This window comes from Mustelus asterias, chromosome 19, assembly GCF_964213995.1.
Source record: "Mustelus asterias chromosome 19, sMusAst1.hap1.1, whole genome shotgun sequence".
NCBI classification, from domain to species: Eukaryota; Metazoa; Chordata; class Chondrichthyes; order Carcharhiniformes; family Triakidae; genus Mustelus; species Mustelus asterias.
This window is the reverse complement of record NC_135819.1, coordinates 57,700,196-57,717,639: the sequence shown is the minus strand read 5'-3', so window position 1 is coordinate 57,717,639 and position 17,444 is coordinate 57,700,196. Positions and strand designations below refer to the sequence as shown.

General features: G+C 39.5%; 1 protein-coding gene across 1 annotated transcript in view; it reads right to left on the bottom strand.

Annotated features, from left to right (window-relative positions):
- Nucleotides 1-11,262, bottom strand: part of magi2a (membrane associated guanylate kinase, WW and PDZ domain containing 2a) — a 725,408-nt gene extending 714,146 nt beyond the window's left edge. Inside the window, exon 1 of the mRNA XM_078235593.1 lies at nucleotides 10,846-11,262. Within this exon, the coding sequence (XP_078091719.1) occupies nucleotides 10,846-11,143 (298 nt within the window). The 5' untranslated portion in view covers nucleotides 11,144-11,262. The remainder of the gene's footprint in view (nucleotides 1-10,845) is intronic.
- Between the last annotated feature and the right edge of the window lie 6,182 nt (nucleotides 11,263-17,444).

Below are 17,444 nucleotides of genomic sequence, written 5' to 3'. Positions count from 1 at the left end.
GAGTAATTTAAACAGAGTACATCTCTCCACATCATAATTTAAACAGGACAGAGATGCGCTTCAATTCATTTAGAGAAAGGTGAACAGGGAAAAGCTGATACATTTGACAAAGGGTCAAATTTAACTTCTGGATTTATCAAGGACTATTCACGTGGTGCGTAAATTCAGGAAGGAAAGAGTTTAAATGTATTTTGTCTCATTTTAGAAAATTTCTACAAAGTTACAGTGGCTAAGGGATATTGGGAAAATTCCGTTACAAAATGTGAAAAGTTGGGAAAGGGATAGGGAAAAGATAGGGAAAGCATTGGAGGTTTAACCAACCCTTTCAGGTCTACAACGTGCAAATTATGATACAGTTAAGATTGCTGTGCTTAATGCATATGAGGCAAAAATGCACAAAACTGAGGAAGAGGCAGAATCAGACATTTGTGGAAATTGCCAGAGAAAAATAAATGATGTTTCATCAATGCTATAGAGCTATGAAGCTGGAGCAAGATTTTGAAAATCTTGTATGGGTTTACAAGAATTTAAAAACAGTATTCCTTTAGGGATCAGGTAGGTCAGTTGGCTGGTTAGTGATGCAGGGCAACATCAGCAGCGTGGGTTCAATTCCCGTACTGTCTGAGGTTATTCATGAGGCCTACCTTCCAAAACCTTGCTCCTCACCTAAGGAGTGGTGATCTGCAGGTTAAATCAGCATCACTCAGCTCTCCTCCTGACAAAAGAGCAACCAATGGTCATCTGGGACTCTGGCGACTTTACCTTTAGTCCCATCATAAAATTTCTAAAATAAGGCTGTTATGGCTGATAGTTATGAATTATTCCACAATATATATGGGACAGCAAAACTTTGCTTGCAAGGCCACAAAGAGGCTGGAGAGATCAACGAGTTGATTGTGAAAAGAACACTAATTACAATGAAGGAACTAACAGAAATGAAATGACAGTTGCTGCGCAGAGTAGTAAAAAAGGCAATATGGAGGTTAAATGTGATTCAAGGAGTCCAACATGTTACTTTGGCCATATGACAAGGCACATAAAGACAGACTGTTGGAGGTTGAAAACTAAGTCGGCAACGTTTGTGAAAGTCTCAAGTGTTTCTCCAGAAAATGCTGTACCAGTGAGTTAAGCATGTGACAAACTGATACCATCCAATGTATGTAATATGGGTGTAAATTAGAACATAAAAGATTATAGGAGTTTTACATTTGGGGGTGAAGTAACTGTATTTTTGTCTGGTAAAGGAACCAAAAATATTACCATCATTCGGGATAAGGGGTCAGCTCAAAGCTTAATGTTAATAATGACATGAATTTCTTTCCAGAAAGTTCATGTTACATTGATACAGGAAATTGTCTATCTGTTGTGTTGTGTAGAGTGTTTAGTTAATGGATGTTATTGCATCAAAGTTGTCTATTAATTATGTTGATTTCATATAAGGAAGTGACCTAGTGCTGCTATCTCCAGGGATGTTAGGCAAATCCACTGAAACTGACAATATGCCAAAGAAATTAGAGACTAATTGTAATACAGCTGTAGGAAGTAATGTTTCAACTAAGGATTTTTAAAATTCGTTCAGGGGATGTGGGCGTCACTGGCTAGGTCAGCATGCATTGACCATCCCTAATTGTCCTTGGATTGAGTGGTTTACCAGGGCATTAAGATGTATCCAAAAAATCAAAAGCTCAGACTTCTGATAGTAAACAGACAATCAAATCTCACGTTGACAACAAAAAGTTAAAAGCAGCTGGAAACAAATTGGATTTGTCTCAATTAAACATGCCTACAAACTCTAAACCACAGGTGTCAACACAGAATATAGCAGCAGAACACCAGGATAATGGAAAAGTAAAGAGAGACAGTGTTTTAAGCCAAAATGACTTTGTTCTAACTAATGCTATTACCAGAGAACTATGAGGACGGATTTGAGTCCTAGAGCGGAAAATAAAACTTAAAAATGAGGAAGCTATTGCTCGGAAAGAATTGAACAAAACTCGTGCTGCGTGAGAAGACAAAAAATAGTAAGAATGTAAGAGAATCTAAGGTCTGATTAACAAAGAATATCAAGATGTTTTTTAAAATCAGAACATCGATTCTTAAAGCAGCAGAGGAGAACCATAATCCTGTATTGAACCAGGACATAGATGACTTGGATGTTTGGCTAGCTGAGACTGCTTTTTAAATGTTAAGATTAAGGAACCTATAGCTCTGAAAAAGAACGGTGATCCAAAGACCCGGGGTGGGATTTTCCTGTCCAAAGTCAGCTGACTTTTGGCTGCTCTCCAAATATTGGAACGGGACCGGAACATCCTAGTCTAAGTTTAAAAAGTCAGTACCCTAATGGCAATGCAAGTTTTGGTTTTAAAGAAAATGCAAAAGAAATACTGAATCCAGAAGGTAAGAAGCATTATGACAGAATTTCTTCACCATCTAAAGTTCACACCTGCCAATATTTCAAAAGTTAGAGGGACTATCAGAAGGCAGTAATGTTGTTCTTCACATGATTAACCAAACCAGTCTAAGGATACAACTCTCTAACCAAGTACATGGAAACGCTGTAAAATTTATTTGACAAGAGAAAGGAGATTTACTGCAATGTGTGACACAAAGTGAAGTCACTAGCAGCAAAACAAATTCTCAAATCTGAGAGAAGAACTTTAAAGCCCACTATAAAATTGATTTTAACATCTAACTTTTACATGCATTTGCCCGATACAGATCACATATTGTGATGCTGCCAAGTCGGCTTTTTTAATGGAAAAATGTGACAGCATGGGCAGGGGAGAATGTTACTTGTATTGTTTGTCGAAAGTTAGTTGCTAAAATGTTAAAATCTCAGGGATGAGAATGGCCAAAGACAAAAAGGTCTGTATTTTTGTGACAAGGAATGATTTAATTGCAGCACTTTTTATAACCTGTACTAAATATAACGGTTCTAGGCCACTTCAAATAGGTGTAATATTTAGACTTCATGTGAGTAGAAACATTATTTTTCCTTTGTTTACCATTTATTACATCAAGACTGAGGACAAATGCATTTGTATCAAATCACCAAAGTGACTTCAGAATTTCAACATTTCAGGTTTATAACAGTTAGTACAGTAATACAGGATGAAGTAGATTTAAACACCAGAATCTGACTTTGAAAAATTATTCATAAATTTGTCAAAAGTTTTACAAACACTGGTAACTGATTGCTTTGGTTTTCTCTTCAGCAGATGAAGGCACAGTTGTAACATGGGCCTTCCTAGAGACTTTTCTTAAATAATACTCTGCTTTTCCATTCTTTCTACCAAAGTAGGTAATCTCAGACAGCCTCACATGATACTCCATCTGACACCTTGATGCTCACTTAATCAGTACATTTTGATCATCCTCCCAGCTTATTATTTAGCTTTGTATCTTCAGCAAATTTGGATGTTACACTCAGTTTCTTCTTATAAATCACTGATGTAAATAGAGTATAAAAATGTATTGGTTCCAACCAGCTTTCAGAGCCCTATATGGATTCAATTCCCACCATGACCGCTGGTGGAATTTTAAATCAATTAATAAATATAGATCATAAAGATTATCAAGCTTGTCTCAGTAATAGTGACTGTGAAACTATCAATTGTCGTAAAAACCCATAATGTCTTTTATGGGGCACTGATGAAATCTGTCATCCTTACCTAGCAGATCTTATCTGGTCTGGCCTACATGTGACTTTAGACCCACAGCAATGTGTTTGACTCTTAACTGAGCTCTGAATTGTTAAGTTCAAGGACACTTAGGGATGGACAACAAATCCTGGCTTCGTCAGCCATGCCACATCCCATGAAAGGAAAACAAAACGCCTTTCTTTTATTCCAAGTATTCTCTATTTTCAGTTCTGATTGCCGGCTTGCAAAGTCTCCTCCAATTTATGCCAGGGGCTCCACTATACAAAGCTTCTTCCAAATTAGAGATTTGCCCTTTCTATTAAATCCACCACCTTTCCTCAGCCGGTGTATCTCACTTTGTGCTTCTAGGCATGTTTCCCGGTTGCGAGCTCATGTTGCAGTCAGTTGAACGGCCGGATGCTGTCTCCCAGGCCCGGTCCCTCTACACCAGACTGGGTGCTCCACTCCAACAACTCCCATTTCAATCGACAATTAATCAACCAAGCACCCCTATCAATGTCAGCTGCAATCAATTGGATGATGATGGGTTGTGATTGACCTGTTCCTGGATTAGAGGCCTAGACCAAACGAGGCTCACCTCCTTCTCCCATCCATAATTGCAGACTCACATTGTGTTTTTTATAAAATGTTTAAACTTATCTCAAATACACATCTGGCAGAGGTTGAAAAAAAATAAATGAACAGAATTCCATGATCTCAAAGTTGTAATTAAACTACCTGGTGGAAATTTCCCATCCTTATAAGTTGTTATATTTTGAATAGAGTTATTCAAAACTCATCACTTTAGCAATGCTTTCCATTTCTTAGGGGACAAGTTGTTATAAGAATGTTATGTTTTGGGACTGTCTTTAATTTAAGGTGAAATGAAGGAGCCTGTTCTATAGCCTGCCTGACAACAGTCCTAGATGAGGGGGCTATTAAAAATTAAAGGAAAGCCCAGATTGTTTTGTTGGGAAGAAGATGCAAGCTGTTCATACTTCAAGTCAATAACGGCAGCATCTGTGTTTGCAGTAGTTAGACTGCTAATCTCTAAAGTTCCAAGAGGTTATCGAGAATATGGGGTTGGAAACAGTTGTGCTTTAAAACATCCATTTACTTCCTGATAAAGGAGATAGCTAATTAGCATTTCTACCTGGATACAAGGCTCATGTGACTCACATTGTCATGGAGCTAGAAACTTATCCCCTTAAAAGACTAAGATATCCTTGAAAACTCAGACACAAGCAGTCTGCCAGGGTTCAGGAGAGCGAGAGAGAGAACGCAACTAGAGGTCAAATGTCTCTGTGGTTCATTGAGCAGGAATGCAGGTGGGAGCTTGTGCTCAGACTGAAAAAACACATTTGTGAGGAGTTAAAAGGATCTGGAAGACATGTCTAGTTTGTACGAGAGAATCTCCAAGAAAACTCTCACCAGGAAGAAAATTCTACGGTAAGAAAGAAAAAGGAGGAAATTAACCTTTGGGATCTATGAATCACCTCAGACTGGTTCCAGAAAAACTGTCTATTTGAAAGATGGTGTAACGTACACCTTTTTTTTTGTTATGTTAAAATAAAGTTTTGTTCTATAATTTAAGTGCAAGTTGCTTACAAAAATATGGTTTGGACAAAAAGTGATTTTGGTCTGTGGAGATCGTAACAATTAGGATAATTGAACTACAAATTTGTTCCTTTGTATCTTTTCCACTAGTTAGTAGCCTATAGAATACACCAATAGTACAATGGCACTTCTATTGTTTCCTAACTAACCAAATAGATTCTGTCTTCAAACAGGACATCCTCTCTCTCTCCTCTAGCACCATAATATTCTCCTCAATCAATACTGTCACTTCTTATTTTTCTTTCCTCTCTTTCCTAAACACCTTGCATCCAGGAATATTTAATACCCAGTTCTGCCTTTTTGAGCCAGGTCTCTGTTTTCACTACAACATCACATTTTTGGTATACATCACTGATGCAGGAAAATTTGGCTCATTGATATCTTCAGGTAGATGTGAACTCAGTGCATTGTCAAAGTTATACCCAAATTATAAATAACTGGGTTGCATTCTGCAGAAAGGTTCGAAACATTAGCTGAGATTCAAGAGGATGATAACTAAAAAGATAGGCAGACATACAACCTTTCATGACATGTAAATTCAAGGTTCACCTGGAATAATCTCAAAGCTTAATTCCTAGACTCTAGGCTAATGACACTACTGAGAGATGTTCACTTCTTTGTGGGTCCTCCCAATTAGTGCTGACGAAAGCAATGAACGACTCATTGGCAGAAGTTGTGAAAGGGTTTTAAAATAAGAGGGAACTTTTTTCCTCGATCTCCTTTGACCGAGCACCAACTGGAACGAAAGTTAAGCAACTGATTCATTCATGAGCTACTTCCAATGCTGTTTTAAACTGGCAACTAAGATATATAAATGTATCTCTCTCTGATTCTTGGGTCTCTCAATATCTTCCCAACACTGTGGTTATCATTGTGATTTCAGCAAGATGGAATGGTCAACGCAACATCCCATTTTTGTTACCTGGCACAATAAGATGACAAAAATTGTTTACTCTGAGCAAATCTTTTCAGGTACAAAATTAAGATAGCATATTTGACATCTTATAGCAGGAGACCATTGTGCCTGTCATGTCAATGCCAACTTGTTGAAAGAGCAGTTCAATTTAGTCCCATACCCCATCTTTGTTCTGACACAGCCCCGCAAATTAGTCTTTTTCAAGTACATGTCAAATTAGCTTTTGAAATTTCCTTTTAAATCTGATTTTGCCACCCTTTCAGTTAGCACATTCCAACTCTAACAATGAATTTCCCAAGTTGCAAAATTTCCCAGCTTTACCATTGTAATATCTGAGCTATTCATATGGTTAATGAAGTGGATTGTGAAATTTCTGTTAGACGTTATTATAATTATTCATAACACCTTATAAACTGCATCTGTATATCAACACAGTAAATACATTAATTACATAAGTACAGTTACAATTTGAAGTTTTACTTCCACTGTGGAAGTATGAAATGTGAATTATTTTACACTTTAATTCTCATATCTGGCTGCCCAAATGCAATACTATCTGGTTGATCATTGAATTGCATCCATATTTTCAAACCAGAATTAAGGTATTTAAAGATTCACTGGAATGTAATTCCTCCAAAAACAAATATCTAACTTCCCTGTAGAAAAAGACCTGCTTACAAAATCAATGTTTAAAAGTATATGTTCTTATGATGAACAAGGCATTACTTGTAAATAAAAACTATCCATTAGGAATTTCAGGCACAATGCTCTCAAATATTTAACTTGTTTATAATCAGTAAACTAACTGGCTATGGTGTGAAATATAGTAGATTGAATAAAGTGTGTCAGGGCAGCTCAGTGGCACAGTGGTTAAAACTGCTGCCTCACAGTGCCAGGGACCCAGGTTCGATTCCAGCCTTGGTCACTGTCTGTGTAGAATTTGCACTTCCTCCCTGTGTCTGTGTGGATTTCCTTTAGGGCTCCAGTTTCCTCCCACAGTCCAAAATGTGCGGGTTAGGTTGATTGGACATGCTAAAATTGACCCTAATGTCAGGGGGATAAGCAGGGTAAATGTATGGGGTTACGGGAATAGGGCCTGGGTGGGATTGTGGTCTGTACATACTCGATGGGCCGAATGGCCTCCTTCTATACTGTAGGGATTCTATGAATCATGACTTGTCGAATGAAGACTGCTGGAAAGTACAATATGGGATCCTTTCTTGTAGCTTGTTTCACCTTTGCAGCTGTAATTGTGAGAAGTACATGGTCTGGATAACTTCGTCCAGGAGCTCTCTTTGACATGGCAATGGTAGTCTGGATAACACATCCGCATTTGCATGTTGCTTCGACTGTTGATAGTGGATTTCATGCAAGTGGCCCGAGAATATCAATAACCACCTCTACAACCAAGCTGCGGTCATAGATGGAATCCCCGAGGGAGTTCCCAAATCTTGGTCAGTGGTCTATGGTTCATCAGCAAAACAAACTTCCTGCCATACAGGTAGTGGTGAAAATTGGAAACGCCAAAAATGATGCCCTGCATCGCAGGCCAGGAGTTTCAAAACTGTCACCAAATCAGGCACAAACTTGCCATAACAGTTTATGAGACCTCAGCTGGGACACGTTTTTTTGATCTCGACACCTTCATTATGACTCCTAGCTTCTTTGGTGTCTTATGCAACCCTTCCCCATAAATAACGTAACCCAAGTACTCGACCGAGTCCTTAAGAAACTCATTTGTCTTTCCTGATCTGCCGCCCTGTACCTGCAGTCTCTTCTAAATTCCACAAATGTTCCTCATCTGTGGAACCCATCAGCAGGGAGTCATCCAAGTAACACTGGATTCCTGGAAGACCATTCAAAACCTGGTTCATTACTCTTTGAAAAATGGCCAGGGCTGACCGGATCCCAAAAGGCAGTCATTTATAACAGAATAACCTCTTTTGGATGATAATGGTTAATGGTGGCTGAGTGTCTTCGGTTACCCCCACCTGTACGCTTGTGAGAGATCCACCTTGGTAAACTCCTGATCGCCAGCATTGTCACAAAACAGGCCTTCAATAAGGGGCAACGGGAGTTAGCACCTCTGGGCAATTGCCAGATAAACCTTACATGGGAGCTTCGTAGAGAGATTTCCCAGCGTATCATTGGGGTACCCTCCAAATACAACACTGGGGAAAATTCAACATGATTGAAAATTCAAACAGAATATTTTTCTTTTGGTTTAGCGTTGTCTCCTCACTTCCTAAATCCAGATTATTTACATATATAATAAATAACAATAGTCTCAGTGGTGACATTAATGTACCTTTAAGGTTTTTTTAAAAATTGTGTTCTCTGCAGTTTGTTAGCTGGCCTTTTGGTTTCATTGTGGCCACAGCTGTCTGTTAAATGTCCTTTTATTGCTACTTCAATGGCTTAAATGGGGTTTAGTTTATTTTTACTCTGGGCCTCAGTACTTTCTGGGATCTGTTTTATGACCTTGCATTGTTCGGGAGAAGACAGTGTTTTGGACAGTTTTTTTTCATACTGAATTCAAGGTTTCACTTTCAATGTGGCTGCTAGCTGCTGGATTAGTTAGAAGCTGTCCTGGTTGTCAAATGGAAGGCAGTTTTTTCTCTCTCCTTGGTTATTATAGATTCCGCTGGCTATCTGGAAGCAGATCTCCTGGTCTTTCTGGAGTGGTTGGCTTGCCTCGAGTCTCTCTCTTGGTGGTGTTTTGGAAAGCTGTTCTGACTTTGAGCTTGTGTGTGTGTCTCAAGACAACTGCAGCATCCAACCAAAGGACTAAGTTCCAGTATCACGTGAGCATTTGTATTTGCTGTGTTAAACCTGTGGCAAGCGTTTTGTTTATGAGATTTGTTTGATTGGAATGGTGTTTAGCTGTTAAGGTTTATACAATATCATGGCTGTTTTTTTTCCCTTGTTTGTAAACTGGTAAAAGTTATTGCTAGTTTTCTTTCTCTGCATGCTAACTATATACTTAAATAAACTTTGTTTGATAAAAGTTCCTTAGTGGGTCAATTGAATCATATTTGAAGTTCAGCATCTCATGTTCACCCTAGTCCAAATTGCAAAACTTATGATCCAGGCAGTCTTCATAAAACACTTTGGAGTTTCTGATCTGAATTATAACACAGCAGAGTGTCATGGAATATCACTCACCAGGTGCCTGAGAAACTTGACTTTACCTGTTGTACCTTTTGACTTCCATAGTTCAACCATCTTCCTCAGCCATGTAGTTAAAATCCATTTAACATAATTTTACAATTTTGTATCTTATCAAAAATCTTTTTAAAATCCACCAAACCATGTACATAGCATTTCCTATCTATCTGCAATCATTTATTCAAAGAATTATATTCAAATATGAACTACCATTTAGAAATCTATGCTGACTGGTCTAGATTAATTTACTTTTTCTCTAAAGAATATATTCTCCTCCAGTAGTTTTCTAGATTATCCTTTTCTTAGTTTCTTGAAGTAGGCACCACAATTATCATCTTTAACTGCTCTCGGGCAATCATTGCTTCTCTAAGGTTTTAGAAAATAGTCAGAGATCCCAGTATTTCCTCAGGATCAGCAATGCAAACAGTCCACATTAAGTTTAATTAGTTTTTTAAAATGCAACAGCGGGTCATTGTTCTGAAAAACAATTCTTAGCATCAACACCAGTGAAAGCGCACAAGTGTAGCCTATTTTATGATAAACAAAATTGTATAAAAAATTTATTTGTAAAATAAAGTTGAAAGTTTGGATTAAGGAAGTCAGTAGATAAAATATTTTGTTTACAATTAATCTTAGATTTATTACCTAATTTTCCATACCATTACCATCTAATCAATTTCATGCAGGACTAGTCATCATTTTAACATACAGCAGAACTTTACAAATGACTTCAACTCTTGACATTAATCTGCAGTTGTTTATTCTTAGAATTGCTGAGCAAGTAATTAATGAAATATTTGATTACTTTGAGTGCTCAATGGTTACAATTGCTCCACAAAAATTGTTATTTACATTCTAACAAATCAAAGTAAACAATGCCATTGCAACAACATGAAAATAAACATTGTATGCCCTGTAGATAAGAGATACAAGGACAATTGCTCATCAATGGGACAAATATTCATCACATTGTATTAATAATGTTTTGTACAGAAAATAAATCAAGATTTAACTCCGTATTCAGTCCATTACTAGTTTGATTTACTTCAAAGAACTGGCTTTATCACTCATCTCTACAACACTAGGATTGGGTAAACCAATCATCTAAGACTATCCATACACTATACTATCAGACTTGATTTTTGTACTGCAAGGGATAACCAGTTTCAGCAATGTTATAATAGTTAAGTGTACTGTCCACTTGCAAGAATGGAAGTAAACATTGCCTCTTAAACTTTTCAATACTCAAACTATAATTCTTTAATAATAAAATGATACAAAACAAAAGGGAATATTTAACAGTAACTCTTCGGACCAGAGATTCTAGACTTTATATTTGCACAATTTTGGCCATTGCAATTATTGTCCTTTATCAGACTTAGAGGAATGCAATTTTCAATTCAGTCAGATGTTGCTAACAAAAATTGGCATGTTTCCATACTGGTAAATAGATATAACTTAATTAAGAAACTGGCAGTTAACATTATTGGAAGATTACTGTACCTTGTTTCACACACTTCAAACGAATTGGGTCCTTACAATGCTTGATTACAGCCAATACATCTCTGATCGTGAGCCCAGACACTGCTGTATCATTGACTTCCAGCAGCAACTCATCAGAATGCAGTTTTCCATCCTGGTAGATTATTTTGTTCTGTTTCATTTCTCCCAGATACGAGAACAGACCATTCTCTGCGCCACCTTTGATCTCCACATTCAGTTCCCCATCTTTATCTCTACATATCACAGTTTCGTGGACTTTACTCGTCCAGTGACTTTTCTTTTTTAGTACCTTGGACATCGTTGCTGCAAGCAGCAGCCTGCAGAGTCAACGCTTCAAAAGAGAAAAAAAACGTGTAACAACAGGGGCGGGTGCAAAACTAGATCCGAAGCCGGGCAGAGTTGTCAGAGGAACAGCCCGGCGGAGCCTTGGAGGTGACAACGGAACATGCAACTTTCCTTGACATAGTCATGGAGCCCGCTTAATGATATTGATGATGAGTCGAAGAGTGAGAGGAGCGAGGCCTGTATCAGTTTGCTTTTAAAATGCACACTCTTCACAAATGCTCAGGGGCGACAATGTCTCTCTCCCCCCCACCCCTGCGCCGTCGTCCTCTGCAAACACGCATTTCAATCCCTTCATGGGGTAAACAGCTGACACCGGCTGGGAATGACGGCGGGGATCCTCCCCCATCTCTCTCAAAATTTAGAAGGGGGAGGAAAGAACCAAGTATGGGTCCCGGGAAGCACTATGTGTGTGTGTGTTTGTATTCCCCGGATTTGTCCGCCTCACACGCACTCACTTCCATCAACACACGGCATCCCAATCTGCTTCCAAGTTGCTCCAACTTCATTCGTTCGCGCTGCAGCCTCGCTCCAATCGCCAACAACAACCCCAGAGGCACGCGCAGCGCGCAGGCGCAAGCCTCCCGCAGCGACCGTTAAACCGACGCCGGCCGAAAGTGCTGGAAGGGCAGGGGCGTCCTCGCGCGATCTCAGCGCCGGCAACTGCCGTCAGCCTCAGCAGCATTCAGGCGTGCTGCTCCCCTCTTCCCAGGGTCAAAGCTGCTGCCTTCCCCACCAATACATACAGCGTCAATGGCGTCTCTCCAATCACTTCAAATATTTCATTTAACTGCGGATATTCCCTCCTTTACTTTTGCTGTCGGTCACGTACCGATAAACGCCCAGAATTTCCTGCCTGATCTGCGTTTACGGGGACACTGGATCGGTGCAAAAGAGGAAATTGCTGAGTTAATGACTTACAGCGCGCTATATTTTTCCTGGACTTGCCATTACTCTCGTGAAAAGGAGGGTATCAGGAAGGAGACACTTAAGTTACGTGGAGAAGCTGGGATTGTTTCCCAGAGTCTGAAGATCGAGGGGCTATTTATATAGAGTGGTTCAATTTTACCAGGGGTCATTTATCAAGTAGGTAGGGAAAAACTATTTCCATTGACAGCATTATTGTGGTGTTTGTTATAGTTTGGTAGGTTTGAGGAAGTCTTTATAGTCGCATGTGGCATAGGGGCACAGTGGTTAGCACTGCTGCCTCTTCGATTCCCGGCATTGCCTATGCGGAGTCTGTACGTTCTGCCCGTGTCTGCATAGTTTTCCTCCAGCTGCTCCGGTTTCCTCTCACAGTCCAAAATACGTGCTGGTTAGGTGCATTGGCCATGTTAAATTCTCCCTCAGTGTACACGAACAGGCGCTGGAGTGTGGTTACTAGGGAATTTTCACAGGAATTTCATTGCAGTGTTACTGTAAGCCTACTTGTGACAAATAAATAAACTTTAAATTAAAATGCTGGAAAATCTCAGCAGGTCTGACAGTGTCTGTGGAGAGAGAATAGATGTGGAGATGCTGGCGTTGGACTGGGGTAAACACAGTAAGAAGCCTAACAACACCAGGTTAAAGTCCAACAGGTTTATTTGGTAGCCAACGTTTCATGTCTTGACCCTTCATCAGAACATGTCATTCAGATTCAAAGCGTTGGCTCTTTTCTCTCTCTCAGCTGCCAGACCTGCTGAGATTTTCCAGCATTTTCTGTTTTTGTTTCAGATTCCAACATCCATAGGATTTTGCATTTAAACTTCAAGTTTTCTGTATCTTTATTAATTCATAGAACTATTTGCAATAATACAGTAAAGAGTACAAGCTAAGAGCTAACTCCAGACTTGCTACAACATACGGCCCTGTCCCACATTCAACTGAGCGCTGGTCATATGCTCTCAAAGTGGGAGCTACTGTACCCTGTTCTTCATGAACCCTATATGTTCCAGACCTATATACTACACTTCCTCCAATTCTTTATCCAATGTATTTTAAGTGATTATAGTTTACCTTATGTCTTACATTGTTATTGCTGTCATACATATACATTGTCATTACTATATTATCATTACCTCATCTCATCCCTTCAAATCCTTGAACTCAAAGATTGAGGTAGTCTGAAGGCCTTATAACCCTTCCATACCTCATTCGCACTACTATCAGAAGAGTGGTAGACAAAGCCGGGAATCGAACCCAGGTCCCTGGATCTTTCTGTAGGTTTGGAGGATGTTCTAACATCTGTGTATGTTTCCATCATTTTCTTCCATTGTTTCGTGTTGACCTGCACTTGGTCAGTTCAGCTGTCGCGCTGGTTGGCGGTTGCAACCCTAACTTGATTCTTGTGAGGTGGATGAATGTTATGTTTGTCTCATTGTTTCTTTTGCTCCTTCCGTAGCTGTGTGCATCATGGCACTGTCCTCTGATGTGGAAGATGACCATTCCTGTGAATGAGGTTTATTGGTACACTCACCTCTGCATTTAGCTGTTGGCAATGGACAGCTGTGACTAGGTTTCATAATCTTTTGTGATTTAGGCATGCTGGCTGGGAGTTGCAGCGTATGTTCAATGGTTGTTGTACCATCATCGGAGCCAGAGGTTGAGGCTCATCGGATTGCTGGTTGCTCACTTATACATGGCTGGAGGCATCATGGTTACCTCCTGGGCGGTTGGCTGGTCTGACCATTGAAGGTTTTCCTCCACCTGAAATGAGAATAGTAAACCTGCTCTGCAAAGAGTGAAGACAGTTCAGAGCTGAAGCCCCATTTAGGATACTCTTTATCATCAAAAAGGAATTTGGATACTAAAAAGGACAATTTTGCAAGACGCTGGGGAACAGGAAAGTGGATCTAGTTGTATAACTTCAAAGGGCTGGCACAAGCACATTGGGGCAAATAGATTTCTGTGCTATAAAATTCCATAAGGCTATATAAACATGATAGTACTTTAATGTACTCTCACTGACTAAATATTGGAATCATTCTAATATAGTATATTGAAAATGCTCTACATTCTTTTTTCAGCTTTCACAAGTACCTTGCTGAAATTAATGTGGAATATTTTTTTTTGAGTGCACAAACTCATTTAAACAATGTTAATTCATTTCCTTTTTTGGTGTGGGGACCATTTATTGAGTCTGACCATGGCACTGCCCATGCATGAGGTCAAAGTAAGTATCCACTGTTCCCAGTTTTGAATGGTCCTGGCTCATCTTGAGCAAAGTCTGACGAGAAACTCCTGACTCCACGATCCCCTGTCCACTGCTGGATGATGTGGAGATGCCGGCGTTGGACTGGGGTAAGCACAGTAAGAAGTCTCACAACACCAGGTTAAAGTCCAACAGGTTTATTTGGTAGCAAATACCATAAGCTTTCGGAGCACAGCTCCTTCGTCAGATGGAGAGGATATCTGTTCTCAAACAGTGCAAACAGACACAGCTACGACAACGGATGAATGAACACCGCTCGACAATCACCAGGCAAGACTGTTCTCTTCCTGTGGGGGAGCACTTCAGCAGTCACGGGCATTCAGCCTTGGATCTTCAGGTAAGCGTTCTCCAAGGCGGCCTTCACGACACACGACAGCGCAGAGTCGCTGAGCAGAAACTGATAGCCAAGTTCCGCACACATGAGGACGGGTCTAAACCGGGATGTTGGATTTATGTCACATTATCAGTAACCCCCACAGCTTGCCCCCTGGACTTGCAGAATTTCACTAGCTGTTCTGTCTGGAGACAATACACATCTCTTTAACCTGTGTTGAATGCTCCCTCCACCCACAGTGTCTGTACATTTAAGACCTGGCTGGCTGTAGAGATTTGCATTCTAATCAGTATTCTGTAATTTGATTTCTGTGTCTGTTTGCACTGTTTGAGAACAGATATCCACTCCATCTGACGAAGGAGCTGTGCTCCGAAAGCTTATGGTATTTGCTACCAAATAAACCTGTTGGACTTTAACCTGGTGTTGTGAGACTTCTTACTGCTGGATGGGCAGAGAGAGAAAATTGTAAAAAGCATTAAATGAACTGGATTATATAGTACATCATCGCTGCGGCCACTTTAATTGCTTTCTGGTGCAAAGCCAAATAGACCCGTTTCCTACAAATATGTTATTTAGGAATTAAAGCATTTTTACAAAAACTAATTAGAAATTAAGTAGCACTGCAACCCAGCAGAGTAACTATTTTTCAGATGGATCATTTCCTATTTTCCTACCACTCATCCTATTTTTATAGCAGTACTATTACAGATATGATACGATCATTGTTAATTCTATCACTTTGGCTGATCAGGACATAGATTGAAGAAGAATCTGATTAAATTAGAAAATTGATGCCCTAAATATTGTAATCCTTTTTTTTTTTTAAATGTACTTTTGAAAAATTATGGCAGATTAATATTTATTTTTGTTTGAAAATGATGATAAATTGTTCTACGAAACATTAATGAATATCTAATACCACAATAGCGCGGGAGAACTTTTAATCTGAGATATCCAATTTTTTGGAGGTACCAAGCAGGGACCATGTAGCAGATGAAAAAGACCATCATTGTGTGCCTCCCAAATGTTCCAGACAGAGCTACAAGCCTTTTCAACCACAGGAATTGCTTGTTACAGAGAGTCTGTAATAGAAGGGGAAAATGGCCTTCAAATGCTATTATAATAAATAACTAAACAACATGTATACTCATTAATATTTGGAAGTGCTTTCCATCATATTAGAAGGTCTTCCTCCATAGAAAGGCTTGAATTTATATGGTGCCTTTTATGACCAAGACAGCTCAAATACTTTATAGACCACAAAGTAATTTTGAAGAGTGGTCACAGTTCTAATGTAAGAATGAAATGAATAGAATAGAAGAATTGAACATCTCAGGGAAAGATGGAAGAAAAAATAAAATAGGTAAGCCAGTTTATCCACATCTGTTTCATTTCCTTCTTCCAATTCTGTCCACATAAGATGTCTCTTCAAAGTTGAACAATTCTTTACTCAATTGTTCAGAACCTTTTTTCAGTATAAAGTCTAGTAAATACATTAAAGTGCATTTTTTATAAAGTTCCTTACTGATAACTATAACCCATGTTAACTGATCTTTATCGAATAATTTAAATTTTTGCTATCACAAAGATCACTGAAGCTTTGTTTAAAAGGACTGCATAATTCATATCCTTTCCAATGAATCAAATAGATGGAGTTTTCCAATTCTACAATGGAAGGGTTCACAGAGAACCAGTTGATGGAGAGGGATTCTCCACGTGGCATTCAAAGCTCCCATTTTGTGAATAGACTTTATTTCACTCTATTAATGCTCAGCTGTTGCGTAATACTATCCACCTATCTGTATATGAATGTCTGATATCAAAGAAGCTGTCATGATTCTTTCATCATGTGACAATCTATTGTGTGGTACATGCGGTACATACACTTGCAACTCGGCCAACGTTGTCTACCTGATAACGCTGCAGGAAAGGATGTCCCGAGGCATGGTACATTGGGGAGACCATGCAGACGCTACGACAACGGATAAATGAACACCGCTCGACAATCACCAGGCAAGAGTGTTCTCTTCCTGTTGGGGAACACTTCAGCGGTCACGGGCATTCGGCCTCTGATCTTCGGGTAAGCCTTCTCCAAGGCGGCCTTCACGGCAGCACAGAGTTGCTGAGCAGAGACTGATAGCCAAAGTTCCGCACACATGAGGACGGCCTCAACCGGGATCTTGGGTTCATGTCACACTATCTGTAACCCCCACGACTTGCCCAGGCTTGCAAAATCTCACTAACTGTCCTGTCAGGAGACATTACACATCTCTTTAACCTGTGCTTAACCCTCTCTCCACTCACATTGTCTGTACCTTTAAGACTTGATTACCTGTAAAGACTCTCATTCCAACCATTATTTTGTAAATTGAGTTTGTGTCTTTATATGCCCTGTTTGTGAACTGAAATCCCACTCACCTGATGAAGGAGCAGTGAGCGCTCCGAAAGCTAGTGGCTTTTGCTACCAAATAAACCTGTTGGACTTTAACCTGGTGTTGTGAGACTTCTTACAATCTATTGTACCAGTTCTCATGTTATGGAACAGTTGATTAGAAAGGTTGTTTTATGACCAGGGCTATCCCCTGCAGTAATGGCCAATGACATCAGGAAGACTTCTGTAAACAGAGGGAGAAAGTAGATACATTGAGAACCAAACAACAACCAGTGTCATTGAGTAATTTAGGCATTCTTAAATCTCATTTAGGATGTCTGAATAAGCATGGTGGAACC